The sequence below is a fragment of the Lonchura striata genome, chromosome 6, assembly GCF_046129695.1.
Source record: "Lonchura striata isolate bLonStr1 chromosome 6, bLonStr1.mat, whole genome shotgun sequence".
Classification (NCBI taxonomy): Eukaryota; Metazoa; Chordata; class Aves; order Passeriformes; family Estrildidae; genus Lonchura; species Lonchura striata.
Window position 1 is genome coordinate 23,325,327 of NC_134608.1, and position 26,258 is coordinate 23,351,584.

A 26,258-nucleotide genomic window follows, 5' to 3' on the forward strand; every position below is an offset into this window, starting at 1 on the left:
ACATCAAAATATTCTAGTTTACCAAACTCTTTCCTGTGACAACGATCTTTCCTCCTCTCATATACTGTAAATTGGATCAGACCCTGGGATGCCATTGTGTGCATGGAGTAAATATTTTCCTCTGAACCAAGTGTTTGGTACACAGGTTGTCTGGCATTGCAGGAGAAGCAGCTGATCATTCAGGTGGTCCCGTCCTGTCCTATTTATCTTCTGACCAGGCTCTTCAAGTTAATAGCCAAGTTTTTTCTTACCAATTATACTCAATTAATGAAAATTTCCTGATGGGTTTTCTCACTGCCAATATTTTCTTCTGCTCATCCTCCAACCCTCCTAACACATCTTTAGCAATTGCTAACCATTGAAACAGCACTGCTAAATCCACCATTAAACCGTGTCTCTCAGCACCACATCCACACTTTAATCCCAGGGATTCTACCACTGTTCTTACTCCTCCACAACGACTGTGCTCCCAGCCCACATTAATACCTTTGCCCTTTAGACACTTCCCTTCTTGGCCCTGATACATAACAGAAGGGATGAGGCTTTGAGGTGCATAGGACCCAAACAAACAGGAGCAAAAGACTTGTCCCAACCCAACCCTGCCCTGCCCTCCACCACTCTAAATGTAAGCAAAAGGACGGGGCTGCCGACTAACCAAGGACAGAAAGAGCAGTCTTAGCAGACACTTAAACTTCATTCACTGTGCTGTTGAATAAAAGCCTATCAATTCTGAATTTAAATCCAGACTGCTTTTCCAGAGAAAGCCACCAACAGGTGCAGGTCTGATGTCTTTTTCTGCAGAATGTAGATTCTGATTTGACTAAACAGGTGTGAGGTAGCTTCCCAAAGGAATACCTAGGTGTACTCCAGGTGCAGCAGTAAGAAACTTTTAAAATCTCTTGTGGTTTCATTCTCAGAGTTGCATCATCAATATTTAATTCAAAATGCTGAAATCACTTTTTCCAATGGTCCCGATGCAGAGCTAGGCACATTTTTGGTCCTGCTGCCCTCTGTTTCCCATATGCTTCTCCCAGCTATAGGTAATCAGACCAAAGCAGAGGATGGATGAATAAAACCAGACTCTTCCAAATAGCTTTTTCTTAGAAAAACAAGGTTAAGAAGTCAGTTTGGTGTTATCCACAGTCCTATGAGCAGAGTTCCAACAAAAGAAGAAAGGAGGAGGGTAGAATCAGAAGGCCCCTTATCCTGGCTCACAGTCCTGGCATTGATGGCTTGACTGGACAGATTAGAATCGAGGAGCTCCATAATCATCTGGCATCCTCTCAATATTGTACCTGAGAAAGAAGGAAAACTTATGAAGACAATCTACTCCACAATACTCCCCATCCCACTGTGGTAATGCACCTACCCCCTCTTCCTCCTCAAGGCTGCACTATCATCTCAGGGATTCCTGCTAGGCTTTGGCCTTTGTGTAATGAGTTAGGTGGTGAAGCATCCCTTGAGCACACCAGGAAGCCTTGCATGGCTTGGCTAAGGTGAGAACAGCACTGACTGTACTGGGATCTCCCGTTGCCGGTCTGTGGCGAAGGATGAGATTGTCAGCCATCCTCTGACAATCCTATCAAAGTTGTGGCCTCAGTGGAATGGTACCAATGTTACCAGAGTTTTGGAAACTCTAGTAGTTACCAGTCTGGATTATGGCCAAGATGTAAAATTTATGCATGACTAAAAGCAATCGTCTTGTGACCCTATAAGCAGTGGTCTTAAGGTGAGGCCTTTCGAGCTTTCCTGGACTGCCATGGCCTGCACCAGCACCTCTCTCTGAGCAGAACGCCTCTTGGTCTCAAGGCTGAGACACTTGAGGATTGTCACTCAAGCCTTGCCTGTTGAGAAATGCAGAGACATTGCACGTTTCATTGAAGCTAAGGGGAATTTTTAACTCGTACCTTTATATATTTACATCTTTGTGTCAGTGTGCATGCATGTGAATTGGCTGATATACTTTTTACTGAGTATAGAATGAACATTGCTTCCTGAAACTATAGTTAAGTCACTGTTATAATTATAGTAAACCCTATTGAATCACTTTATAAATGTTAAATTAGTCAATGATTAAGTGCTTCCAAAATCTAATTAAGACAGAGACTGTTGACTAAGTCTGGGACTAAGACTGGATGCAGCTGCACCTGGACTCCATCAGGAGGTTTGGAAAGCAAGGCAATCCTTTCTGAACCTCATGACTCAATGACAGGGTCGTCCTTTGCACTTCTGATCTCCATGCAAAACATTCTAAAGTGATTTTAAGTCAATTTTCCTTTGTATGTTTCATCCATGTAGTAATAGAATGAACCTTGCCATTAAAAATCTCACTACTACAATCTTATATTGAAAGCTGCTTTTGCTTTTCCCTGTGATTCTTCAAGTGGACTAAAGTATTCATTTGTGACACCCATGCAGCAACAGGCTTTCAGGTAAACTGAACAGTCAATTGTTGCATTTCTATCTGCAGCTCAGATCCCCAGGAAGAAAAATATTACTTCTGAAAGTAAAAAGTCTTCATAAGGTTACTGTTATTCTTCACCTTAAACTCAGCAATCAGACATCTCAAAAGCTCACCATCTCCAGAGAACAAAAAAACCCTGCAGTTTTGTAAGATCTGATTTAAGATTTAAGAGCAGATCACCACAGAAAATAATGTTTAGACATTCGACTTATAATTCACAGAATCACTTAGATTGGAAAAGGCCTCCAAGATCACAGAGTCCAGCCTTTGACTGAATATCACCTTGAGATTTAGACCATGGCACTAAGTGCCACATACAATTATTTTTTGAACACCCCCAGGGATGGTGACTCCATCACCACCCTTGACAGTCTTTTCCAAACGTTCATGGCCACAGTGAGTAAGGAGAAAAGGGGTTTTGAGAGAAAGATCGTTTGAGCCACATTCTAATTATAAATCAGTTAAATCTTTACATATCTATAGTGATCAAGCTCCTCATTTCAAATGTGCTGCACTAGAATCCTTCTGAGTTGGTTTGGTTTTTAGTTAAGAAGCAAATTCAGTCTCTTAGCTGAGGGTACACAAAGTTACTGAACAGAATATGAAACAAGAATGGTTATTTTCTTTAAGAACCTGTAGAATGCATTTGCCTTGTAGTCCTGCTGCTGCTAGTAAGCAAAACTGATCTATGGAAATGCTGGCCTTAAGGAAACCACTTCTTCAGGCAAAGACAAGTAACATGTAGACTGTAATAATAATGGGTCTGTGACCAGTCTCTTCCCAGTAGTAGCTGTACTTCAACCTCTGTGTAAACACCAGGCCCTTTACTGCAGCCTGCACTACAGACAATGAAGGAGAGAAGTGCATGGTGACAAGAGTCCCAAGTCAGTCAAGGATTGCACTGGGCAGGATCCCTTCCTGTCAGGGGGCCCTTACCTGTGCCTGGAAATATACATTATGGGCACTCCAGGGATTTTTCGTATTCTCCGCTTGAGCTCTTTATCCACGGTGGCCACAATGTAACATTTGTGCTGTAAAAAAAAAGAAGGCAAATCAGATTCAACACCAGTGAATCCCAAAAAGGAGTCATGGCTGACCAAATGTTCCTATTCATGAACTTGCTGAACACAAGAAGGCTGAGTGTCCTTAGCAAGGCAGTACCAGGACTTGTACAGAACTCCACAGCAGACTAATAACATCCTTCTGCCCATCAAAATAGACTCAAAGAAACTCTGTCCAACCCTTCAAGCTGACAGCTTTCCCATCCTAAGTGCTTCTTGATGCTGTCCTATACAACAAGAATGCTCAGGGAAGATGATACCTTGCAGCAAATAAAGTTGTGCTAGAACTGAAAATGCCCTTTGGTAAGATTTTATAGTTACTGTGTGGAAAATTTAAGCCAGTCAGTAATTAGGAGGGTTCAGGAATTTTTAGTATGTTAGCACGGTATAGAAAATGTCAGCAAGAGAAATACCTGAGTGACCCTTTGCACCAAGCAGTCATCGGCGTAGGTTCCTTTGTGCATACACGGCAAGCGTTCAAACCGAGGGTCCTTGGCAATTCTGTGGTGACATAAAAAGCAGCATCACAGCAATCAGACCAGAGGGTACAGTAACATAGTATGGAGGAACAAGAACACCCCTTTCTGTGATATACAGAACATTGTTCTCAAAACAAGGGATGAAGTGATAGAGTAAATGGTAGACAAAGGTCAATTGAAATGACCTGCAAAAAAAATAATGCAATTTGTATAATTATTATAGGTTAAATATTTTTAGTACTGGTTTGTTGGATTCAAAATCTGTGCAATGTTAGGCCATTGTCAAACAAAATAATTGGAAGTAAGTTATCTGGGAAAAACTAGAACTTCTGGCATGTGATTGTACCATGCATAAAGGGACACTTCACTTCCCATCTGAAGGGCAACATCAAAGCTGTTGAAAGTATGCACTCGTATACTTTACAAAACAGCAAGCCAAAATAAAAAGAACATAACATCTGAGTGATGTACATTAATTATATTGGACTAGTTTTGTACAGGTTACACAATAACCTGGCTCTAGATTATCAGTACTTGGTACCTACTCACACAAGAATAACATGAAATAGGAATTAAAATATTCTGTAAGACTTGTGTCACTTTATTCATTTTTAGAAGTTCTATAATTTTTTTTTTTGAGAAACAGAAAAAAGCATTACTTTGAAAGTCTTAAGAGGTTAAAAGATTTACAGGTTAATATTGTGCACTCATGCCTAGTATTTAGTTTCTAAAACTTGAGCCATTGTATTGATGTTCTAGAGACAGAGAAATACAACTAAGTTCAGGATCCTGCAACAACCTAACCACCCTCTAGTACAGGAGCAGCAGTCATAGGAAGTGTTTTTCATTTATTTATATTAAAGCATTAAGTTCTAGAAACAGAGAAGAACACCCTGTACCTACCTTAATGCCACACGGTACTTCTGTCCTAACTTCTCGATTTCACCCATTACGCAATCTGTGATACATGGAATACCTAAATGCAAAGAAAGCCCGCATTAAAACAAAGCAGTATTTATTCCCAGACCCCTACATACTGCCCACATGCCCCAAAAACATCTTGTAACTCTATAATGTATTACTTACAGTGTCAACTGATAATGTTGCAAGGTGATGAAATGTAGAGCCATCAAGTTTATCCATGCCACGGTAATTTTAGATTTTAAAGTTATTAGTACTCAGCTTTGCTGAGATTAGCATTTTAAAACTGTTACTTGACTGAAACTAGAGACATTGCCAGGGTTACCACATCTCCATGATTACAGCACACATTCTTTCTGCAAGATTTCCATTATTCTCAGCCAGTGGCATGAGGCTGACAAAACACATTATGAGCACACTGGCACTGTGTAGTCTGAAGGAGCTGTGAGTGGTGCAGGAACTCACATTTGGCATAGAGACAGTCCATCATCGACTGCACTAGGTCCAGTTTGGCCTTGATGGAGAAGTTGATGAAGTTAGTGTCAACCAGGATGTGGTAAGGAGGGCCCAGCTGTGTATTATACTGGAAGAACAAGCAAGAGGGATGCTGGGGGCTGTCAGGAAGACAAAGAATTCAAATCAGTTAATTGCATTTAACATCACATCCAATCTTACAGCTTGCACAGAATGAAAGAAGGGTAATGAACAGAAAGACCAGACCCATCACGCTTCCTGCTGCGTCCCAAGCACAATCCTTCGGTTTGGGGTACCACTTCTTCTGACAGTGTCGCTCAGAACACCCTCAGTTCCAGCCTGCAGCGTGGCCGGCCCTCCCTCCTTCCTTCTCTCCCTCCCCAGTGCCTCGGCAGCACTTACACCTCCCGCTCTTTGATGGCACTCGGGTCCTCCTTCTTCTTCACGGGGGCTTTTGCGCGATCCTTCTCTTTACTGCAAAGAAACACAGGCACTGCTGGGGTACAGCGACACGGAAGAGCTACGGGCGGCGGAGAGGCCGGCACCTCCTCCCGCCTCTCCCGAGCGGGACGCGAGGACGGCCCGCGCCGGGCCCAGCCGCAGCCGCACTCACAGGCGCTCGTCCCGGAGGCTGATCATGCGCTTCATGACCGCGTACTTCCGCGCCTTCTTCTGCTTCCCCTGCAAGGACAGGACACACAGCCGCGATGAGCCAAGGAAGGAGAGACCCGATCCCACCCGGACGCCCCCGCTCCGGCCCGCTCCCGGCTCACCATGCTGACCCCGCCGGTCCCGTCCCCGCCGCAGCCGCGTCCCCGGCGCGTCACCGGGCCCCGCCCCGGGAGCGCGTCACCTCCGGCTGCCAGCGCCGGCAGCGGCGGCGCGGGGCGGCGACAGCGGGCTTGCGGCCGCCGGCGGAGAGCACGGTAACAGCGGCGGCGCGCTTCCTCCCCGCCGCCCTGGGTCCCGGCGCGGGGAACGGGCTCCCGGGGCGAGGGAGCTGCATCCGCAGCCCGGGCGCCTCGCCGTGCCGGGCGCGCCCCGGGGTGGCGGCCGCGCTGCAGCCCGGAGCGCCCGCGCCGGCCTGGTACAGCCGCGGCGGGGTCCCGGCGCGGGGGGCGCGGGATGGCTGCGGGAGCGCCGCGGCGGCGCCGGGAAGGGCCGCGGCTCCCGGCGAGCGGGAAGGGCCGGCTCTGCTGCCCGGCGGCGGCCTCCGGCGCCTCACTTGGGCTTAGCCCCGCCGCCTGCGCGGCGCTGCGGGGCTCGGGGGCACGGCGGGGCGAGCTGGGGCCCGCGGAAGGGCCCTGGAGATTGGTGGCCCCGCCGAGCCCACCGCTGCTGCGGGCTGTAGGGGAACCGCAGCACACCGATCGCCCTCCTCCCCCTCTCCTTCTCCGTTTAGCAGAGCCGGGACGTTATAGAGGTCTTCAGCCCACTCGCTCGAGCTTGCTGGACTGTTTTGGTTTTTTTAAGAGTTAATGTAGTAGTGGTTTTGTCACGTTCTAGCTCATGAACTTCTTAATGAAAAGCAGTGGGTTGTCATTATCTTTAGCTCTTATCTGTATTTGTGCTCATAAGTCTTAGCGAATGAGCATAATTATAGCTGTACTTTACACAGCCATAATGGTGTAATCTGACCCAAAATGTCTTTTCTGCACATGAACGGAAATGTTCTCCAAGTTCTTGGACTGGTCCAGGGCACTTGGTTTCTTGTGCCCCATGCAGGGAAGGGATAAAGAAAGGCCTTTCTCATGAAAGCTCCTGGGATTAGTGAGATCCTGTAGCTGTTGCTGTCTTCCAAATACAACCAGTTTTATCTGGTGTGCTGGTCAGAAAAAGCAGCCAATGAGGAATCACTCAGAATTTTTTTCTCTCAGGAGTGGTGACTTCTGTAGAATTGTGACTGATGCTCTGACACTGAGAATGAAAATTAGACTGAAAGAAAAACTGTATTTATTAGGAAAGCTACAGCTGAGCTTTCCACCTGAGTGATCGTACCTAGCTTAACTGTTGGTCGAGGAAATGCATTTGGTAGAGCTCACATGATGCTGTTCAAGTGATCCTCAGTGGTTTGGGAAGAGAAATGATTGAGGAAGAAGGGGGTGATCTGCTTTCCCCACTGGCGTGCAGCGTGGCAAGTGGCTGAATTTTGTCCTGGCTCTGGAACCAGATTTGGTGTCAGGATGAGACTGACATGAAACATGAAAGTTGCCATCTGGCCGGCTTGCTTTTTTTGTTTGTTTGTTTTTGTTTTTGTATTTTGTTTTGCTGTTTTGTTTTGTTTTCCTGTTGCCACTGTTTTATATAGCTTGTATGTAAATGCATATGACAAATTCCATCCCCAACAAGAGAATGACTGTCTTGTGTAGACACTGACCATTGATGCAGCTTTTGTCCTTGACAGCTGATACTGGATCCTGCTTAGTGCTTTCTGTGCTGACTTTTCAGTTTTCTGTGAATGTATTTTAAAGTTAGGTTCTTGTGGGCATTTGTTGGTTTGTGCCTGCTTTACTTAGTGTAAGAAAATACCATCTCTTTTGCTAGAGTATAGTCTGTGCATGGCATGAGACAGACATACCATTTGTGGTAGACATTTGTGCTCATGGATCAAGAAAGATTCTGCACAGAGATGAATTATTCTCTTATCTTGATGGGGTGAGGTAGTATTAACCTGAAAAAAGGCTTTAAAACAAAATTAAAGGTTTGTTGTTAAAAGAAGAATGGCAATTTGTCAGTGCACCAAATAAAATCAAGAGGCACAGCAGATTTCCTAGGAGCTCAGTACATCTGTTCTGTATAGCATGCCCCTAGCTGGTTTTGTAGCTGTAGCCACATGAATATGCCATTACTATGTTACAGTTCCTTTTTTGTGTGTTACACTTGTGCTTCCTTCTGGAGTTCTGCACTGTGTTCCTCTGGCTTCAACAGTGGCAGTAACACAAACTAAATGTATTCCTATTACTGAACATCCTTTCCTTGCTCACTTGAGGAAGCAATGGCACTAATGCAGTTTGCTTTATGATTCCATGCTGTCTACCCTGATTATGCCAGTACCTCTCCTTGAGTCAAACAAAGGTGAAGCTTTCAAATCTCCATTTTCCCTGCAGGTGGCAGGAGACCATCGCTTGCACTGTCCTTGGATCAAGATTACTAAGACCTGCTGGATAATTCAGCATCTTTTTTTCCAGCCTAGCTATGATGGCACCTTATATTGCTGCTTTTCAGAATTTATTTCCCAGATTGTTACCCAGCAGTTCTTAGCACAGATACCGTTTTAATTCACATCTGCATTCTGTTGAATGCCAGTGTATCTTGGATACCACCTATTTGCAGCTAGGTTCTTCACCTCAATATGTTCCAGCTGCAAGAGCACCCTTAAAGCTGCTGGCAGTGAGTAAGCTAGAAGGAAGGTGATTGTAAAATAGCCACTTCATCTCTGGTGACCACCTGAGTTGGTATATTGTTTACCACATCATGTAGGGATAATAAAATGACAAGTTGGTATGCTGATTAATTAGCATAACTGACATAACTGATGTGTCCAGCAAGTTCAAAAATTCTGCAAACCAGATCAAGAGATTCAGGTTCCAATAGACTTAAAAAAATGTGAAGTTTAAATGGTGGATCTTTCTTGACAAAGAGGCTGTGTAACCTGTGGTGTGCCTCACAGAAGGGAAGGAGTTGTGGGGTGAAGTAAAAACAGCTTGAGTAGATGAACCCACAGAAACAGCTTTGTGGGTTTTTTATGGTGTGAAGAGACTGGTTCTGGAAGATGCTGGAGGGAGATCCTGTAGATTTCTAGTATTGATTAGTTTCTGTGAAATTCCTCAGCTGTGTGGGGAGCAGTCACACACCTTCCACAGACAGGCCAAGCTGGAGCAGAGTTTCAACCAGTCATTTGTAGCACATCTTAGATATGTACTGTGAAATAACTAAAATACCAAGGAAGTTGCTAGGTCTGTGGTCCTTAACACACATAAATGTATGAGTTTAGAAAGCTGATGCTTTACCTAGGAGGAGAATGAGAATTTATGCCCTGGGGACTGCAACACTTTTGCAGTGAGAAAAAGTGGAGGAAGGAGGAAAATGGATGAGTGGGTGTGACTTTCCTTGAGATGTGGGTGAGGAAAAGACAGTGAAAATGTGGCTGTTTCTGCAGCACAACCAAAAAGCTCTGCACAGGTTTACTGGTTGATTTTCATGTGTGTTAGAAAGGTTATTAGAAGTGTGTTAAGGCAGCCAGATCTGTATGATTATTGCACTGGGGGAGAATAACAGCCATCTGATGAGGAAGGCAGAGGAGGGGGGACTAAGGAAGAAGTGACAGCTGAGGTGGTGGCATGACAGGTGAGAGGAGCACATCACATCCCCACAAGACGTGACTATCTTAACAGACAGCTGCCTTGGTGAGCCTGGCTCTGTTTTTTCCCATTCTCACTCCTTTAGGTGATCTGTGCTCTGAATGAGCAGATATTGATTGTGTAGGCTCTGTGGTTTCTTCTGGCATGTGTCCTGGTTTTTGTGGGCTGCGTCAATCCTTGCTGTTAAATTTTAATTTCTTTATCTCAATCCTGACAGTAAACTGTAATTTAGTGGATAGTGCTGCTGAAGCTGAAATCCCTTATAAAAATCTCAATTTCCTGAATACCTAAAACAACACTACCAAACCCAAAATCTAGTTTGCTTTGTGTTCAAGAATTCTGAAAAACTTTATTTTATTTTGAGGCTTGACTACAAATAGCCCTTTAAATCTGGGCAAAATCAGTTTGAGAATAGTATATAGCATTTTGTTGGGTATGAAGATTTGAAGGGCTACCTGATTATAGAATAGTTTGGCTTGGAAGGGACCTTAAAGATCATATGATTCCAACTCCCCTGACATGGGCAGGGATTCCTTCCACTAGACCAGGTTGTTCAAAGACCCGTGCAACTTGGTCATGAACACTTCCAAGGATGGGGCAGCCACAGCTTCTCTGGGCAACCTGATCTGGTTCTTCACTACTCATATTGAAGACTTTCTTCCTTATACCTAATCTAAATTTACCCTCTTTCAGTTTGAAGTCCTTCCCTTTGTCCTATCACTACATGCCCTTGTAAAAAAAAACCCTGATCTAGTATAGTGGGCAGCTCTTCATTCTCTCAGTCCCCGCATTTGTCTTCTGTGATTTGGTTGGTGTGGCTGGAGCAGTCACTGGTGAAGACTCAAGGGAAAAAGCTGTTGAGTACCTCAGCCTTCTCATTGTCCTGGGTAAGAAGGTCTCCTGTTTCCTTCTGGAGAGGGTACATGTTTTCCCTAGTCTTTCTTTATCACTAATGTACCTATAGAAAGTTTTCATGGTGCCCTTGACATCTCTGGCAAGGTTTAGTTCTACCAGGGCTTTAGCTCTTCTAACCTGATCCTTGGTTGCTGAGACAATCTCTCTGTATTCCTCCTAGGCTATAATTTCTTGCTTCCATCTCCATGAAACCTGTGGAGGCAAGGATGTGTTTTGTTCCGTCTTGAATGTGTTCATTTCCGGGGGTCATATAATGAAATGAGATTGTGACAGATAGAGGTTGAGGATATGGTGAAGCTTTGCACCTCATCAGCAGTGGTACTTTTATAGCACCTCTCATGGATTTGATGTCTAGTGATGCTCTTGCATCTTGCACCTCTCATGTTTCTGCTTGCTAGATTTATCCACAATGTGGATAACTTATCCAATCTAACGTTTCTCTCTTGTTTTGCTTTTGCAGGCTAAAGGAAACAGCACTGCTGGGCAGCGCTTTTTCCACAAAGAGGAAGAAACTGCTGTGCTCAAGTCCTTATTTTGCAGCAGTGATTCTGTGATGCAAGTTCCAGGAGTGATAATCTCTATGGCCTCTTCTTGCTGATGTTTGTCCCAGATCTGGGCACAAAGTGGAAGGATGCTGAAGAATGGGTACCCTCTTTTTGGCTTTTAGAACATGGGCACTTCTGTAAAGGTATGTGATTGGTCTTTGGTTGGAGGGCTGGCCTATGTGCCAAGGCCAGCAAAGGGGATTTGCTGGGCTAGAAAGTCGTGGCTATTGCTGGGGGCGAAATAACTCGTTTAAGCTTTCTGCATGCTGATGTCTGTTATTGCTGCTGTCGAGGTGACTGATGAATAACTCCCCTTTTGTGTTTTTTTTTTTTTTTAAAAAAAAGGCAGCTTGAATGCACAATGTAGCTTCTCATTAACTGAATGGTGACATGGTGAGCTATATTGTATGCATTACTGTATGCCAAATCTTTTGTCTAATTGTCACACACTTTCCTTGCTGCTGCTCTTGTTCCATCTGTCAGCTATGTTTTACCAACCCTACAGCATGTTGTTCTGGGTGTGGTATTTTTACAACATGTTTGTTTAGCAGTCCCCTCAGTGAAAACTTGAGTCTAGATTGTTGTCTCTTAAAATTGCTGTAAACTTAATGGTATACAAACAGAAGGTTTTAGCTTTTGTGTTGTTCAGTGAGAGTTTCAGCAGATAGGCTCCACTTAGCAGAAGTGAGAAGGGGACTCTTTTCCAGTTGCATTTGTATGTTCTGTAGTAGACTTGCAGGGTAAAAATAGATTCATTGTTGTCCTAGAATAATTTTGTTTTTTCTGAACAAATGGGGATGGTCTTGTCTGCAACTCTTTTATTCCATAGCTTTTTCTTCTAAGGTTGCTGGCCAAGGTTTGGCTTCTGTCCATTTTGGTGGTGGCTCTGTAATGTATGCTTTTGCATCAGAGTAGATGATAACTTCATGGCTTGCAATAGGAGTGACAGTTTGGATGAGTGGCTTTGGCCACTGTTGTTGGAGTTGGTGATCCTGCAAAAAATATCTCCTTCCTGCAGAGCCTTACCCAGAGCCTGCTGTCACTGTTTTCAGAGGGATGATATGTTGTTCTTCTTAGAGATCCCTGAATCTGAATGGGAATCTGTGATGAAGAGAGAACTGTTAATTGTAACATGTTATGCTGTTCACATATTTCAGTCTTATGGAGTAATACTTTAGGGATGTCCTTAGAGAGGAAGACAAGTGACCAATAGGCATTTTTTCTGAGGAACCATAGATTCAATTTAGGCCAGTGTGTGTAAGGAAGTCACTGGACTGGACGTGGCCTATTTTGTGTTCTAGATGCAGCTGTGATCCTCGGCTGTGTGTCTCACCGAAGGGACCTGATGTTTTACATTATTGGTAAGTGAAGGAAAGGCTGCCACTGTATTTGATCACCTCTCCATAGGATTTAGAAGGATTTCTTGAAAACCTTTGGTTTAATTTTAGCTCAGTGTTTACATGACAAACATGAAGTTACTGTCACCCCACGCTGTGTCTTCCACCTGGCGGACTTACCTCTCGACCATTCTTCTTGATCCAAAAGTCTTTTCACTGGCCTAATTCCTAAGCCATCCCCTTACTTTTTCTTCCGAGATAGTGGAGGGTTGTTGCCTCTGTGATGCTTCTTAATCCAGCCATAATGTGATGTGCAGAAGTTGTCTGGTTTTCTGTTTACTTTAAAGGGATCTCTGTAATTCTAACTTGCAACTTGAAGGGAATTCCATGTCTCTGTTGGGATGTCTGCAAGCCTTACCTGAGACTCTCTACCACCTTTAACTATTTCCTTTGTTTGCAGTAATTTGCAGAGTTTTAAGAGACTTGATATTTTCTAACCTTACTTGTATCATAACACAAACCATAAACGTTCACACAATAGCATCTGCCTTAAATACCTAATTTGCATTTGAATAGAATACCATTAACAGAAATGCATCTTTGGCTGATGCAGAGGGGATTTTAGAGTCTGACTCAGCCACCTTGGCTTCTGCATCCACCCTTTGTTCTCTCCCTGCTGCAGGTGGGATCACAGTATCTGTTGTAGCTTTCTTCTTCACCATTAAGTTCCTCTTTGAGCTTGCCGCACGTATAGTCAGCTTCCTTCAGCATGAGGACCGGGAGCGCCGAGGGGAGCGAACTATCTATGACTACGTGCGAGGCAACTACCTGGATCCCCGGTCCTGCAAAATCTCCTGGGATTGGAAGGACCCCTATGAGGTGGGCCATAGCATGGCCTTCCGAGTGCATGTAAGGCAATATTTTTGTTTCCATGCAGCTTTGTAGGCAGGAACAGAGGTCTGAGTTAGGGGTGGGCTCTTCAAATGTTTGGTTTTTTCTTTGTTGGGGCTAAGGCAGATGTAACTGAGAAGTGAGTAATTAGCAAGCTATCTGTTTATGGTTCTGGTCTGGTACTATGTTGCAAAACTATTTTAAGTGTATTTGTGGTTTGCACTTCTTAAAGTCTAATCTCCCTCTCTTCTGAATCCTCTGAAGAGCCAAAGGAGACCAGGCTTGTCCTGATTGCTGCTTCCTTTACTGGGAAGTGAGTAGGCTGAGCCTTGCATTCAACAAACATTGTGCTATTTTTTGGTTGTGCAGCTGAAGTTGAGGGTGTGGGAATAGGCATTTTACCAACCCAAGAGCTGTAAAGTTTCATGGCCACTCCCCATTAACTGCAAAATGGATTGTTATTCTGTCAGACCTGGAAAAGCCTGCCTCTTGTTTCCCTCTAATTCCAAAAGGCCAAGTCTAGGGGAAGTAAGCTGAGTGAACACAGATAATTTGGAGCTATGTGGAGAACTTGAAAGGTTTTGCTGTGCTTATGTGCTTATCTTTCTATCCCACTTTCCCATCCAGGAAGATAATCAAAATAAGAGGATAGGTTCAGCTAGGTTGCCATACCCATCCCTCTTGGAAAGGTCTAACTCCAGGGTACAGGCAGTGAAAAAAGCTGGGGGGAAAGGGACTTATTCTGTTCCTACTATTTAAATTTATTTCCTTCACCTTACTGACACTCATGAGCTCCAGCAATGTGCCTTTCCACTTCATGCTTGTGTGCCATTTGCTTAGCCCTTCATTCATCAACAGTAGCTTTGCATACACTTGTTTCTCCTGATATCAGTCAAGATGCAAACTACTTCAGGCCCCACACCCTCCCTTACTTAGAAACAGGGAATAATAATAACTTTTTCCTAACTGCAGGCTGATTGCAGATGGTGGCAGGCTCTGGCCAACAAGCTGCTGGTTCTTAAAGAGCCATGTATATAGAGTTTCAAGGTGTAATTTTTTCTTTGTAAGGAACTAGTGGTTGAGGTATGTTACCTTCTAAAATTGACCAGGAGATCACTTTGGTGACTGAGCTGCCTGTGATTTTCTGTAATGTGTTGTTTTCATTATGATGCTTCTTAGCCATAAAGATTGGGTCAGTTCCGTAGGTCAGCATCTTCATCACACTGTTTTCTGTAACAAATTGGTAAGAGTTTTTCAGAGCTTAGCTGTAGAAATGAACAAGATCTGCTAGTTTCTCTGAAAGGGTATGGTTTTACTTTTTTACTTTTGCTAGTGGGTTCTCATGATTTCTGCTCTAATAATGCACTGCAAGTGCAGATGGGAAATGCCTAGAGGCATGTTCTTTTCAGGGCATGCATTTGAACCTCAGCACAAAAGAGAATGGGGCTGTTCAATGCCCACTTGTCCTTGTTCATTTTGGAGAACACAGTCTGTGTGACAGAGCTGTCTATTAATTATTTTACCTTTTCTGAGCTGAGGTACTTGCTTTTCTCTAAGGCAACTTGTTTTCCTCTGTGCGCTGTATGTTTTTGCTGACCTGGACTTTTCTGTTTCCCATGCAGTTATTCTATAAAAATGGGCAACCCTTCCCTGCTCACCGGCCTGTGGGGTTGCAAGTTCACATCTGCCATGTGGAGTTAGCAATTGATATTCCTGCAACCCAGGAAGCTCTTCAAGAGCCCAATTCCAATGTGGTGAAAGTGGCTTTCACTGTGCGCAGGGCTGGGAGATACAAAATCACTGTAAAACTCGGTGGCTTGAATGTGGCCTACAGCCCCTACTACAAGGTTTTTCAGCCAGGTAAGATCTAAATGGCCCTGTAATGATTCAAAGTAGATTTAGAGGTATTGGAGGCCCTTAGGTAATGTGTTTCCAGCTAAAATAGGTAGGTGACAGGGAAGGGGTAACCCTTCACCATTTTCCTTCTGCCATGTGTGGATCCCAGCAACAGATCCATGAGTAAAACATACTTGTGACTACTAGTACATAATAAAACAGAAACCGCTTTACAGAATAAGTCATTAGTGCTACTTAAAATCCCTTTCCACTTCTGTCATATTCTCCATTTTGTAGTAACTTCTTCATAATCCATTTAGTAGTCAGAGAGTACCTTTTGTGAAAGTATTGAGTTATTTGTATCTGAGTTGGAGATGCTGTTGTAATTTTCCTCTTCTTTTTCTGAATACCCTACTCTATTCTTGTAAGCTTCTGGAGCAGTTGATACCTTTGATTACACACTTTGGTAAAAACATTTCCTTTTTATCTATCTAAAATTTGTTTTCTTCTACTTTTTTTTTTTGCCCCCACTTCGCTTCTTTTGTGCATCATGTACATGTCATTGAAAGGACCTCTATTCTTTGCTTTGAGAATAGATACAAAACTTGCTAAAATATCCCTTCAGAAAGAAGAAGCTGAGGTTTAACCCAAATAAATTTTGTTAAATCTGCATTTGCAGATTTTCTTAGGTGTCAGCTAGCTTATCTTTTGTATGTACAGTGGGGAGCAAGTTTCTGAGCAGAAAGTTAGAATGATGGAAAAGCATTCTTAGAGGACTAATAACTTAGTTTGCTATATTAGTATTAAGTCTCTGATCCAGGACACATGCTGTGCACTACACCATATACTTCAGTGCTCAGATACTTTGTTTTTTAATGTAGGGGCATAGAATGTGTTTAGATTTGATCAATTTTCAAGGTTATTATGCCCCTAGTTGCTTTTCTTTTGCTTTTTGTAGCTTCACCTTGGAATTCTTTGACTCTAAATGTATTGTTGTCTGTTTCAGGAATGGTGGTTCCCTCCAAAACCAAAATTGTCTGCCATTTTTCCACTCTGGTGCTGACCTGTGGGCAGCAGCACACTCTGCAGATAGCTCCCAGAGATGAGTATGACAATCCCACCAGCAATTCTGTGTCCTTGATAGATGAGCACAATTACAGCCTTTCCATCCATGAGGTGAGTGCAACCTCACTCCTTGCTGCTTGACTTCAGGTGAACTTGAGAGCTCCTTTTATTAATTTGTTTCCTGTTTAGCTGGGGCCTCAAGAAGAAGAGAGCTCTGATGTGGTGTTTGAGAAGTCTGTAGTGTCCAATCGGCAGACTTGTGAGGTGTTCTTCCGACTCACCCTGCACTCCAGGGGATGTTTCCATGCCTGCATCTCCTATCAGAGCCAGCCCATAAGCAATGGTGATTTTGACATCATTGTTCTAAGTGGTGAGTCAAGATCTAATCAGTGTTTATTCTTCAAGTGTCCTCTTGCAATGTGCTTTGCACACTCATGTAGTAGAGATATTTGTGGCTTCCCTGCAGGCTGGCCATGCTTACTTCCTAAAGGAAAGCCTATTCATTTAAAAATACTAAGGTAAATGAATTTGCTTGTAACAGGGGAGATCTCTGGGAGCTAATGCTCTCTGATCCATCAGCAGATAAAACAAGTGTTTTCCCCCTATTTCAGAAGATTTACCTCTGAAATTAGGCAATTCTTATTGCTTGCTAGTAGTTGGCACCTGAACCAGACATGTATTGTATGTTAAGTTATATGGAGGAAGAACATTGCATGTAACCTATTTGGGTTTTCTTTTTTTTTTACTATGCTATAATTCCTGGTTTCTTCAGAGGTTAGCTGGACTTCAGTGTGGCTGTCAAGTGACTGTACTTTCAGGCTGGTGCTCTGGAAGGGAGGTTCTCTATGCCTTTTTTTCTTCAACCAGTCACTAACAGACAAACAGCCGTCTTTCATCCCATTCTTGGGTTCTCTTTATCAAAGTTTCACTTGACCAGGTTTTCCTTTGGATGTATAACCTTTTTTTAAAATCAAAGTCACTGATTTGGTGGTGGCCTGTGCATTCTTTTTTCATTCTTGTCTCTATTGGGATTTACACAACTCTTTCATATCTATTTCCCTCAGAGAATGAAAAGAACATTGTAGAACGCAATGTGTCCACCTCAGGTGTCAGTATTTATTTTGAAGCTTACCTTTACGATGCTCCTAGTTATACCAACACTCAGTGGCAACTTCCACCAATGCACCTGAGCTCCTCCCAGCGCCGTCCTTCTACTGCAATTGAGGATGAAGATGAAGATTCTCCTTCTGACAGCCAGACCCCTGAGAAAGTGAAGAAGCCTAAAAAAGTGTACTGCTATGTGTCACCTAAGGTATATATCAGAAAGTTGCCACACTGGAGTGCATGTTTAAAGTATGCTGTAACTGAAGAGCTTCTTTGTGCTCTATATCTTAGCTCCAGATTCAGGTGCCTCGGATGTGGTTAAAATGGTTTGCTTATGGCAAACATGGAGCTTGTGACTAAGAATAATGTTAAAATGAGCCTTGGAAGTTTTAGGAGTGTGTTTTAGAACTTGAAGTTTTAGGATTGTGTTTTTAGATTTTAGGATCTTTCTAGGTCTGATTCAAATCCTACTGGAAATTTTCTTGCTGATTGTTCAATAGATATTCTTTTTGCCTTTTCTTTGCTTTCTTCAGGTCAGACCTGAAAATCCTATTCTCAGTTTCTGATACCTGTAAATTTCAACTTAAGAGAACCTCATCTCAGATTTTATGTCTTTGTCCTGTTTCTGGAATGTTTTGCTGAAAAGAAAAAGGGAAATAATGTCAGAGAACAAAGAGTAAATTCATAAATAGAAGAAACAGGAGAAACTGAGGGTTCTCTTATAATAAGAATATGTTGACAGGAACTATTTTCCATTATTATTGCCTAAAAACATTCCGAAACTAGAAAGAAAATGCCTCTAAATCTAATAGTGAATTTAAATTCGTTTTCATGAATTTACGTTCATCTATCTCTTCAAATGAATTCTAAAAAATGCAGTGATAAATACAAAAGTGAAAGACTAATCCAGGAATTGCTTTCTTGCCAAAAAGAGAAAGAGGGCTGTGAAACAGTTACAGGATGGAGGGAGCTGCTAGAGATTTCTAAATCTGTGCTGCACATGGCTCTAAGAACTGACTTTGAGAGCTATGTCCTTGTGAGCTCAGCATCCTTTCACCCTCGGTGTATTGTTTTGTACTTCCATACTCTTTTTTATTGCATTACCTGGTAAAGTAGATCACCAGAAGTGGGTACAGTTAGAAGCTCCCTTTATGTGCCAAAGTTGTTAATGTGATTTTTAGGCTTGCATAATTGTATCCCTGGATGACTCTATGTATAGAAATAGAAACAGTAGAAAACTGTTACCATGCTGTTATTTTAAAGAGTTGCTGCTGGTATTTAGCTTCTTTGTGGACAAATGCTGATTGTCAGTTTTTCCAATCATTGAAGCTAGGAAATGTTTGTGCAGGAAATGGTTTTCTTTTGTCTGAAGATGCTAAAATTTCATCTCTAACTTACTCTCCAGAAGACAGGAGTTGTGCAGTTAGTTGTTCTGGCAGAAATACACTGAGAGTAAATTTCTGCAAATCTCATGGATTTAGCAATTGCAAGTGCTTTTTAAAAGATTTTAAAAATGGTTGTGAAAACTGGGGAGTGATAGGAGTAGTCTGTTGGTGTGACTTCTGGTAAAACCTTTTTGTCAGCGCATTACAGTCTTGTCCTGAATTCAGCTTCTCAAGTGTGCTTAAGATTACTTTCCAATTAGACTGGTGACGTTCCACTGAACACAGTAGCTTACTGCTGTAAAATCTGTGTCATGCTAGCATCCCACATGCGTCACAAATGCATGCAGTGAAGTCTTACTGACAAGTTGCTTATGGTTCTGTGGAGCTTTAAAGGTTTTCTGAAGTATTGTGCCACATGCTGCAGAAACCTGTTCCTAGGGTTGAAGGGAGGTCTAGCCTTACAGAGCTGTACTCTGCCTCATTTGTTTCAGGGACAACCCTTAACAGATATGTGACATTAACATTTTCTTTTCCTTGTGGTTATTCAGCAATTCTCAGTGAAAGAATTTTACCTGAAGATCATTCCATGGCGCCTTTTCACCTTTAGAGTGTGCCCTGGCACAAAGGTGAGCTTCTTTCCATGTACCTGTCACTGCACCTCCATGTTGTTAGCTTGTCATCCTTGTGAATCACAAGTCTCTTTTTTCCTTTTGGAGAGAAGGGCTCCCACCCACAGAACAACATTGTCTGGCATAAATTTCAACTCTGCAATTCCCTCTCAGTGCCTAAGTTATTCTAATATTTTTGATTAGGAGCCAGTCTTATCACTCTTTCTTGCCTTTTGTCCCAATGCTAGGCAAAAATCTTGATTCCTTTGCATTTTTCTTGGTTATTTTCCTCGTAACCTTCCTAAAATGTTGTGATTGTGTCCACTGAAGCCCTCAGAGTTGTGTGTGAAGTTTAAAGCAGCTTCCTAAATGGAGTCTGGATGCTTGAAATAGTTTTCCTCTTAACGTGGGGGAGCAGAGAAAGTATTAAAAGCACAGGTGGTGTTGCTCCATCTACTGAACATACTGTGCCTTCTGCATGATGGGTTTACCCTTTCTTGCATCTTTTTGCTGCTAGTTTTCATACCTTGGTCCTGATCCTGTGCACAAATTACTGACACTGGTGGTGGATGATGGGATCCAACCCCCTGTGGAGCTCAGCTGCAAGGAGAGGAACATCTTGGCAGCCACTTTCATTCGGTCTCTGCATAAAAACATAGGTAAAGGGACAGTGAGGTGGGTGCAGTAGTCAGGAAGTTAGCACTTGGGTCTGATAGTTTCCCTGGGGAATAAAGATTGCTGGCACTGAAATGACTTCTGATGAGAACTCTGGTTCCTGGAGTATCATGCTCTGTTGCTATTCATGCTTGCAGTGAATGTACTTCATCACAGCAGCTGTTCCTTTTCAGCTTGGCTTCTCTGTCAGGCTCTGTGAAAGTGCACCTGTGAGTATGAATACCAGCAAGATTAATTGCAAAACTACCTTGAGAGTTCTGTCTCCAAACCTTGCTGTGGTAAATGCACTTTTGGGCTGTAAAGCTGATCTGTGCAGTTAATCTTAGGAATGCTCTGCAGATGTTTGAGGTGTTGATATCTCAGGCCTCACCCAAATTGTCACTCTTCTCAGGAGGCTCTGAAACCTTCCAAGACAAAGTGAACTTCTTTCAGCGAGAGCTGCGTCAGGTACATATGAAAAGACCTCATTCGAAGGTCACGCTGAAGGTCAGCCGCCACTGCCTGCTGGAGTCGGTGAGTGAATGAGTCATTTTACTTTAGCCCAGTGCTTCCTCCATCCTTTTTATTCTGCTCAGTGCCTAAAGAAGTCCAGACTGGAATGTGCTAGGGCAGCCATGCTAAAAATGGTTAGCCCCTCTGTTTCAAGGAAGATGCCAGCAGGCAGCTTTAGAAGGAGTTGTTAAACATAGGAAAGGGCTGCTCAGGGAGGTTGTGGAGTCTCCATCCTTGGAAGTGTTCAAGAAATGCCTGGATGTAGCACTTAGTGCCATGGTCTAGTTGACAAGGTAGGGATCAGTCAAAGGTTAGAATTGATGATCTTGGAGGTTTCTTTTTCAACTTGAATGATTCAGTGATTCTGTGAAGGGATTCATAGCCTGTAAAAGCAGGAAATCTGCCGATGCTACTCCGTCCCTACTTTACATTGGAACTCGAGGCCTGGAGAGAGGCTGTCTACCTGGACTAGATTTGAGAGCAGAACATAGAGTTCCTGAGTCTTTATCTACTGTTTTTCTGGCACACAGCCATTGAGCAAGATAAGCTGTCAAGTTAGATGTTCCTGAGCTCCATGCAATGAAGCTCTTGTATCAACAGGCTACTAGTAGTGGTTCACAGTGATGATAAAATATTCTGTAGACTCCCTTAGTAAAATCTTCACCATTTCTGACCTGTTGTGTTTCAAAAATAGAACTTAGTCATTCATATAATACAGTTTAAGTGACATGGTAAATACTTTGTGTGCTGAGGAGGCAGTTTTCCTGACTTATTGTTTCCACCTGTGTCTCACAACAGTAATGTTGCAAAGATGGAAAAAACATTTCTGAAGAAAACAGGAGTGGCTGGGATGTCCCTTGATTTATACTCCGTAAATCTGGGGTTCAGAATATTTTCTGCATGTACCAGCTTGCAGTGTTTATGAGATTATGTTTCAGTTAATAGCCTGGACAAAATTACTTCATTTCTAAACAGTATTTCCATGACTACTTTTTCCTGCTATTTTGGAAACTTTTACACTGTTTTGAGCATTGTTATGGTCTAATAAGACAAAATAAATAATGTAATGATGATGATGATAATAATAAAAATAAATATAAGCTCTAGTGACCAAGGTTGATAGGCACAATGAATGTGTTTAGTCCAGAGGTGTGAGTAGCATGATGCTCTAACCTGTTTGAGGGTAAACTAAGCCAAAACTACCTGTATGAATGAAGAGTACCATGTAGCTTTTAAAATTTTCCTTAATTGGATTCCAGAATCAGGTCATAGGAAATTTTAGACACTTGGGGTATTTTATTACTTTTTTGCATCGTGACTTGCTGTAAGTATGAACTCAGTAATTCTCTTCAAGCTATTTTGTAGTGCTGTTTGAAATGTTCCTATTTTAAATTGAATTCGTGGGCTGAAAGTGCTTTACAGCAATTGCTCCTTCCCACAGGCATTTTAAAACTTCAAACAATACTTTATTGCAGCCTTGAGAGTGATATTTCTGTGCTAAGACCTCACACTGGTTTTAAGATGAGCTGTATTTTATGTGGGGAATGTGTCTCGTAACAGAAAATGAAGAATTGGCTTCTGTGGCTTTGTCAGATAAGAATTAAACCTTAGGTGTTTCTAATTTTTACTTTTATACTTTCAAGTGCTAGGCTGTTGGGATTTTGTGTTTGCCCATTCACATGTACAGGACTGCATATTGGGTATGGCTGCCAAGCAGTAATGGTTGTTGCTATTTTCTTCTTCTATTTTTCAGTCATTTAAAGCAACACGAAATTTTTCTGTTTCTGACTGGAGTAAAAACTTTGAAGTGATTTTTCAGGATGAAGAAGGTGAGTTATTCTGTGACTATATATGCAGAGGAAGCAAAAGGAATGATGGCGGAGCAGTTTTACTCTGAAATTCTGTTTTCATGTAGCATGTCCATTCTTTTGTGGCTTTCCGGCCCTTTGATTTTCTCACAGATGTTAGTGAACTAACCTGCTGGTGGTATTCTAGAGCTACTTCACATAGGGACCTGAAACCTTATGTAAATCCTGCCCCTCTAGCCCTAAAAAAAACCCCAAACGAATGAAAAAACCAACTAGGAGTAGGTTTGGGAGAAGAACCTATAGTTTTGCTGTCCCTGTTTACTGCCACATTGCCACAGAGTTGTTCATTGCAATGAACTCTTGTGTTGGGTAATACGGAACAGCATGAATGATACTCTTGAACTGATGACCGAGTTTGGATGACCAAGCTTGTTTTGTTTTGTAGCTCTGGACTGGGGAGGCCCACGAAGAGAGTGGTTTGAGCTCATTTGTAAGGCATTGTTTGATACCACCAGTCAACTGTTTACCCGCTTTAGTGATAACAACCAGGCCTTGGTGAGTCTATAGTTCCTATGCTGAATCACAGAAATGTGACCATTGATGGCTAAACAATGCTGCTGTTAAGTGCTGTGCTGCCTTACTCTTCTTTAGATTGCCTTCATAGTCACTTCTAGTACCTTTCTTAAAGCTTTGCTTAATGATCTTAACCCATTGAAGTGTCAAAGAACTGCCTGGATGAGCAGAAAAGGATGACAAGTCGGCAGGGAAGGCTGGCTTTTTGGGCAAGAGGAGATGGCACAAGAGTGTTTAGAGGTTTGGCTGAGTCTGAATATTTCAGAATCAATTTCTGCTTTCATACAGCTTCTTATCCATGCACATGAAACATGTTCTTCCTACACAGGTTTAGGCATTTTATTTCTATTGCTTGGCTTTGAGGGCATTACACTGAAGCTCCTTGGCCAGCTTGAGAGATGTAGTGAGTTGAAATTGTCCCATATTTGCTATTTGTGCTAGTCAGTCTGGTACTTGGATATTTAATTTTGCTGCTTCTTTGCAGGTGCATCCAAATCCAGGGCGTCCCACATATTTACGGCTCAAAGTCTATGAATTTGCGGGCCGCCTGGTAGGGAAGTGTCTTTATGAGTCATCTCTGGGAGGGGCTTACAAACAACTGGTTCGAGCTCGTTTCACTCGATCCTTCCTGGCTCAGATCATAGGACTTCGTATGCATTACAAGGTAAAGCTTCCTAGCCCTCTCTGAAGCCTCTGTTGGTCTGGGGGGAAGTTGAATGTTGGTGTAGTAGCACACCCAGAATTCTGGCTAACAATGTAAGGGTTTTTTTGTTCTTCTCTCTATGTCCCTGCTTTCTTATTCTTTCACACAGTATTTTGAAACAGATGACCCAGAATTCTATAAATCCAAAGTGTGCTTCATACTGAACAATGATGTGAGTGAGATGGATCTGGTCTTTGCTGAAGAGAAGTATAGTAAAACAGGACAGCTGGAGAAGGTGAGGGAAGCAATTCCTGAAAGTGGGAAAGTTTAACCCCTACTGCCTGCAGCAGTGGGGACCGAGAACTCTGCTATGCCCCAGAAAATTGAGCTTACTCTGGGAAGTAACTCCTTTCTTGGTTTCTTTGTGGATGAGAGTTCAGGTTTGGGGAATGTTACTGATCACACTTATGTCAAGTGTTCTGTTTTCAGGTGGTAGAACTAGTGGCAGGAGGGGCTCAAGTACCAGTGACCAATGAAAACAAAATCTTGTACCTAAATCTGCTTGCACAGTACAGGCTGGCAAATCAGGTTAGAGAGGAGGTGGATCACTTCCTGAAAGGTAAGGTTCTGCCTGCTCCCTGCTCCTCTCTGCCTTTATATCCCAGGGCATACCACATGTTGCTCTTCTCTTCCAGGCCTTAATGAATTAGTTCCTGAGAACCTCCTGGCTATTTTTGATGAGAATGAGCTCGAGGTAATTGCTGCCTCCCTAAGCAGCTCTATATTAACTTCCCCTCGTGTCTGATAAATGGAGTGCTTTCTGGATCTGGGAAAAAGCTAAAATGTTTATTTTCTGAGGACTTTAAACATCTGCAATTTGCACAGTAGCTGCTGCTGTTTCCTGGGTTTCTGACTTTCTGACTGCAGTCTCTTGCCTTTCAGCTGCTTATGTGTGGTACTGGAGATATCAGTGTCTGTGACTTCAAGGCACATGCTGTAGTGGTAGGAGGATCTTGGCACTTCCGTGAGAAGGTAAATGAAAGGGTTTCTACTTCATGCTTGTTGAAACCAGTTATTCCAAACACAGCAGAATTGGTTGGGATTTAGTTTTTCAGAAGGACAAACTGAAAAATTCAGGGATGAGGTAGGACTGCACATATGATGATATAATGTTTTCCACTAGAGAGTTCCTTTCTGACTGACTAGAGCTGATGCTTAATCAGATACCAGCAAGTAAAAATTGTCAGCAGTGGTCTCTTTAAAAAAATCTAACACAGTTCTATTTAAGAACAGTTCAGCAGGGAGTCAGAAGGAGTTGGTGGGAATTACTGCTACCGAAGATGTTCATGGTGATATACTTATCTCTAAGAGATGCTTGAAAAGCATGCTTGCAGCCCACATGTAGTGTTTGGAGTTCAGTGCTGTGGTACTACTGATGTAGTAGCCTAAATTTGTACCCCCTAATGGTTCTCATCCCTTTCTGCATTTCCCAGTGGGAGGGGTATGGGAATAGTAGCAGCTTTGTTTAGAAAAATAATGGAAGCTGCCAAAACACCCCAGACGAAAACAGACAAACTTGTATTTTTAATCTGTGAACACTGGGATGATTTCACTTGCCTGCAGAAGTACCAGATGATGTGAAAAACTAAAAAAAATAGCATTAGTGCAAGAAAGAAGTGCACTTTCTGCATTATAAACCTACCTTATTGCCTATGCAGGTATTTCTGAAAATAAAATCTCTGTGGGGAGAGCAGAAGCCTTTCTGCTTTAAGGGAAAGGATTGGTGGGAGATAGTAGTGTGGGACATCTCTTAACTGATTAGGAACTATGTAATACTTGCCTCTATGTGTCAGTCTGGTAAAACAAATCAAGTCTAACTGTTAATAGAGCACTTGCTTGTGACTGCAATTGACTGATATTCTTGTAAGTTGCTGATGTACTTGCTTTATTTCTTTGGCTGACCTTGCTTTACTTTTTCTGGTTTGTAACAGGTCATGAGGTGGTTTTGGACTGTGGTCTCCAGTTTCACACAGGAAGAGCTGGCCAGGCTTTTGCAGTTCACTACTGGTTCCTCCCAGCTGCCCCCAGGAGGGTTTGCTGCACTCTGTCCATCTTTCCAGATCATTGCAGCTCCAACTCACAGTACTTTGCCGACAGCCCACACTTGGCAAGTATCCTGGGGTGGTAGCACTTTCTTCCTTGTGCTTTTGGGAATGATACCAGCCAGTTGTAGTGGGCAAACAGTGTCATGTGTGTGATGCCTGTGTCAATCCATATAAAGGCAGCTAATGGGGATGGTTCCCTCTCAAACCTAGTTTGAATGGAACTTTTCTTTTTTTGTTTTACAGTTTTAACCAGCTGTGCCTCCCTACTTACGACTCCTATGAAGAAGTGCACAAGATGCTGCAGCTAGCTATCAGCGAGGGTTGTGAGGGATTTGGCATGCTGTGATTCCCCCTTCCCAGGGGACCATTTAGCCTCTTGGCTCTTTGTGGCAAGACCCAAATTCAATCCTCTGCTTGTTCTCCTTCCCTTCATTTGGGCAGTCGAGGCAGAGCAAAGACTCCATGTAAAGGAATTTGTCATCCAGAAGATGTCATGTGGCCTTTCTGTATCCCAAA

At 42.8% G+C, this 26,258-nt stretch overlaps 2 protein-coding genes across 5 annotated transcripts; one reads left to right on the forward strand and one right to left on the reverse strand.

The window, feature by feature from the left end:
• Positions 1 to 899: 899 nt before the first annotated feature.
• Positions 900 to 6,234, reverse strand: FCF1 (FCF1 rRNA-processing protein). Its single transcript, XM_021542770.3, has 8 exons — positions 6,173 to 6,234; positions 6,013 to 6,080; positions 5,802 to 5,873; positions 5,391 to 5,539; positions 4,908 to 4,980; positions 3,939 to 4,026; positions 3,401 to 3,495; positions 900 to 1,295 (listed from the first exon to the last, which is right to left on the reverse strand). Exons 1-8 carry the CDS (start codon positions 6,173 to 6,175, stop codon positions 1,247 to 1,249), a joined length of 597 nt encoding a protein of 198 aa, XP_021398445.1. The 5' UTR covers positions 6,176 to 6,234; the 3' UTR covers positions 900 to 1,246.
• AREL1 (apoptosis resistant E3 ubiquitin protein ligase 1) lies at positions 6,235 to 26,258 on the forward strand. Of its 4 annotated transcripts, none has more exons than XM_021542765.3 (20): positions 6,235 to 6,325; positions 11,136 to 11,363; positions 12,522 to 12,581; positions 13,240 to 13,466; positions 15,071 to 15,308; positions 16,291 to 16,460; positions 16,539 to 16,719; positions 17,414 to 17,661; positions 19,387 to 19,464; positions 19,964 to 20,105; positions 20,513 to 20,634; positions 22,367 to 22,442; positions 22,867 to 22,976; positions 23,479 to 23,658; positions 23,807 to 23,932; positions 24,127 to 24,256; positions 24,333 to 24,391; positions 24,580 to 24,669; positions 25,629 to 25,804; positions 25,986 to 26,258. In XM_021542765.3, the coding sequence occupies exons 2-20, from the start codon at positions 11,273 to 11,275 to the stop codon at positions 26,086 to 26,088; spliced, it is 2,607 nt and encodes an 868-aa protein (XP_021398440.1). In that variant the 5' UTR covers positions 6,235 to 6,325; positions 11,136 to 11,272; the 3' UTR covers positions 26,089 to 26,258. The 4 variants fall into 4 exon arrangements, with proteins under 4 accessions (XP_021398440.1, XP_021398441.1, XP_021398443.1 ...); XM_021542766.3 differs by having other exon boundaries at positions 13,240 to 13,436; XM_021542769.3 differs by lacking the exon at positions 6,235 to 6,325 and adding an exon at positions 11,566 to 11,613 and having other exon boundaries at positions 11,309 to 11,363.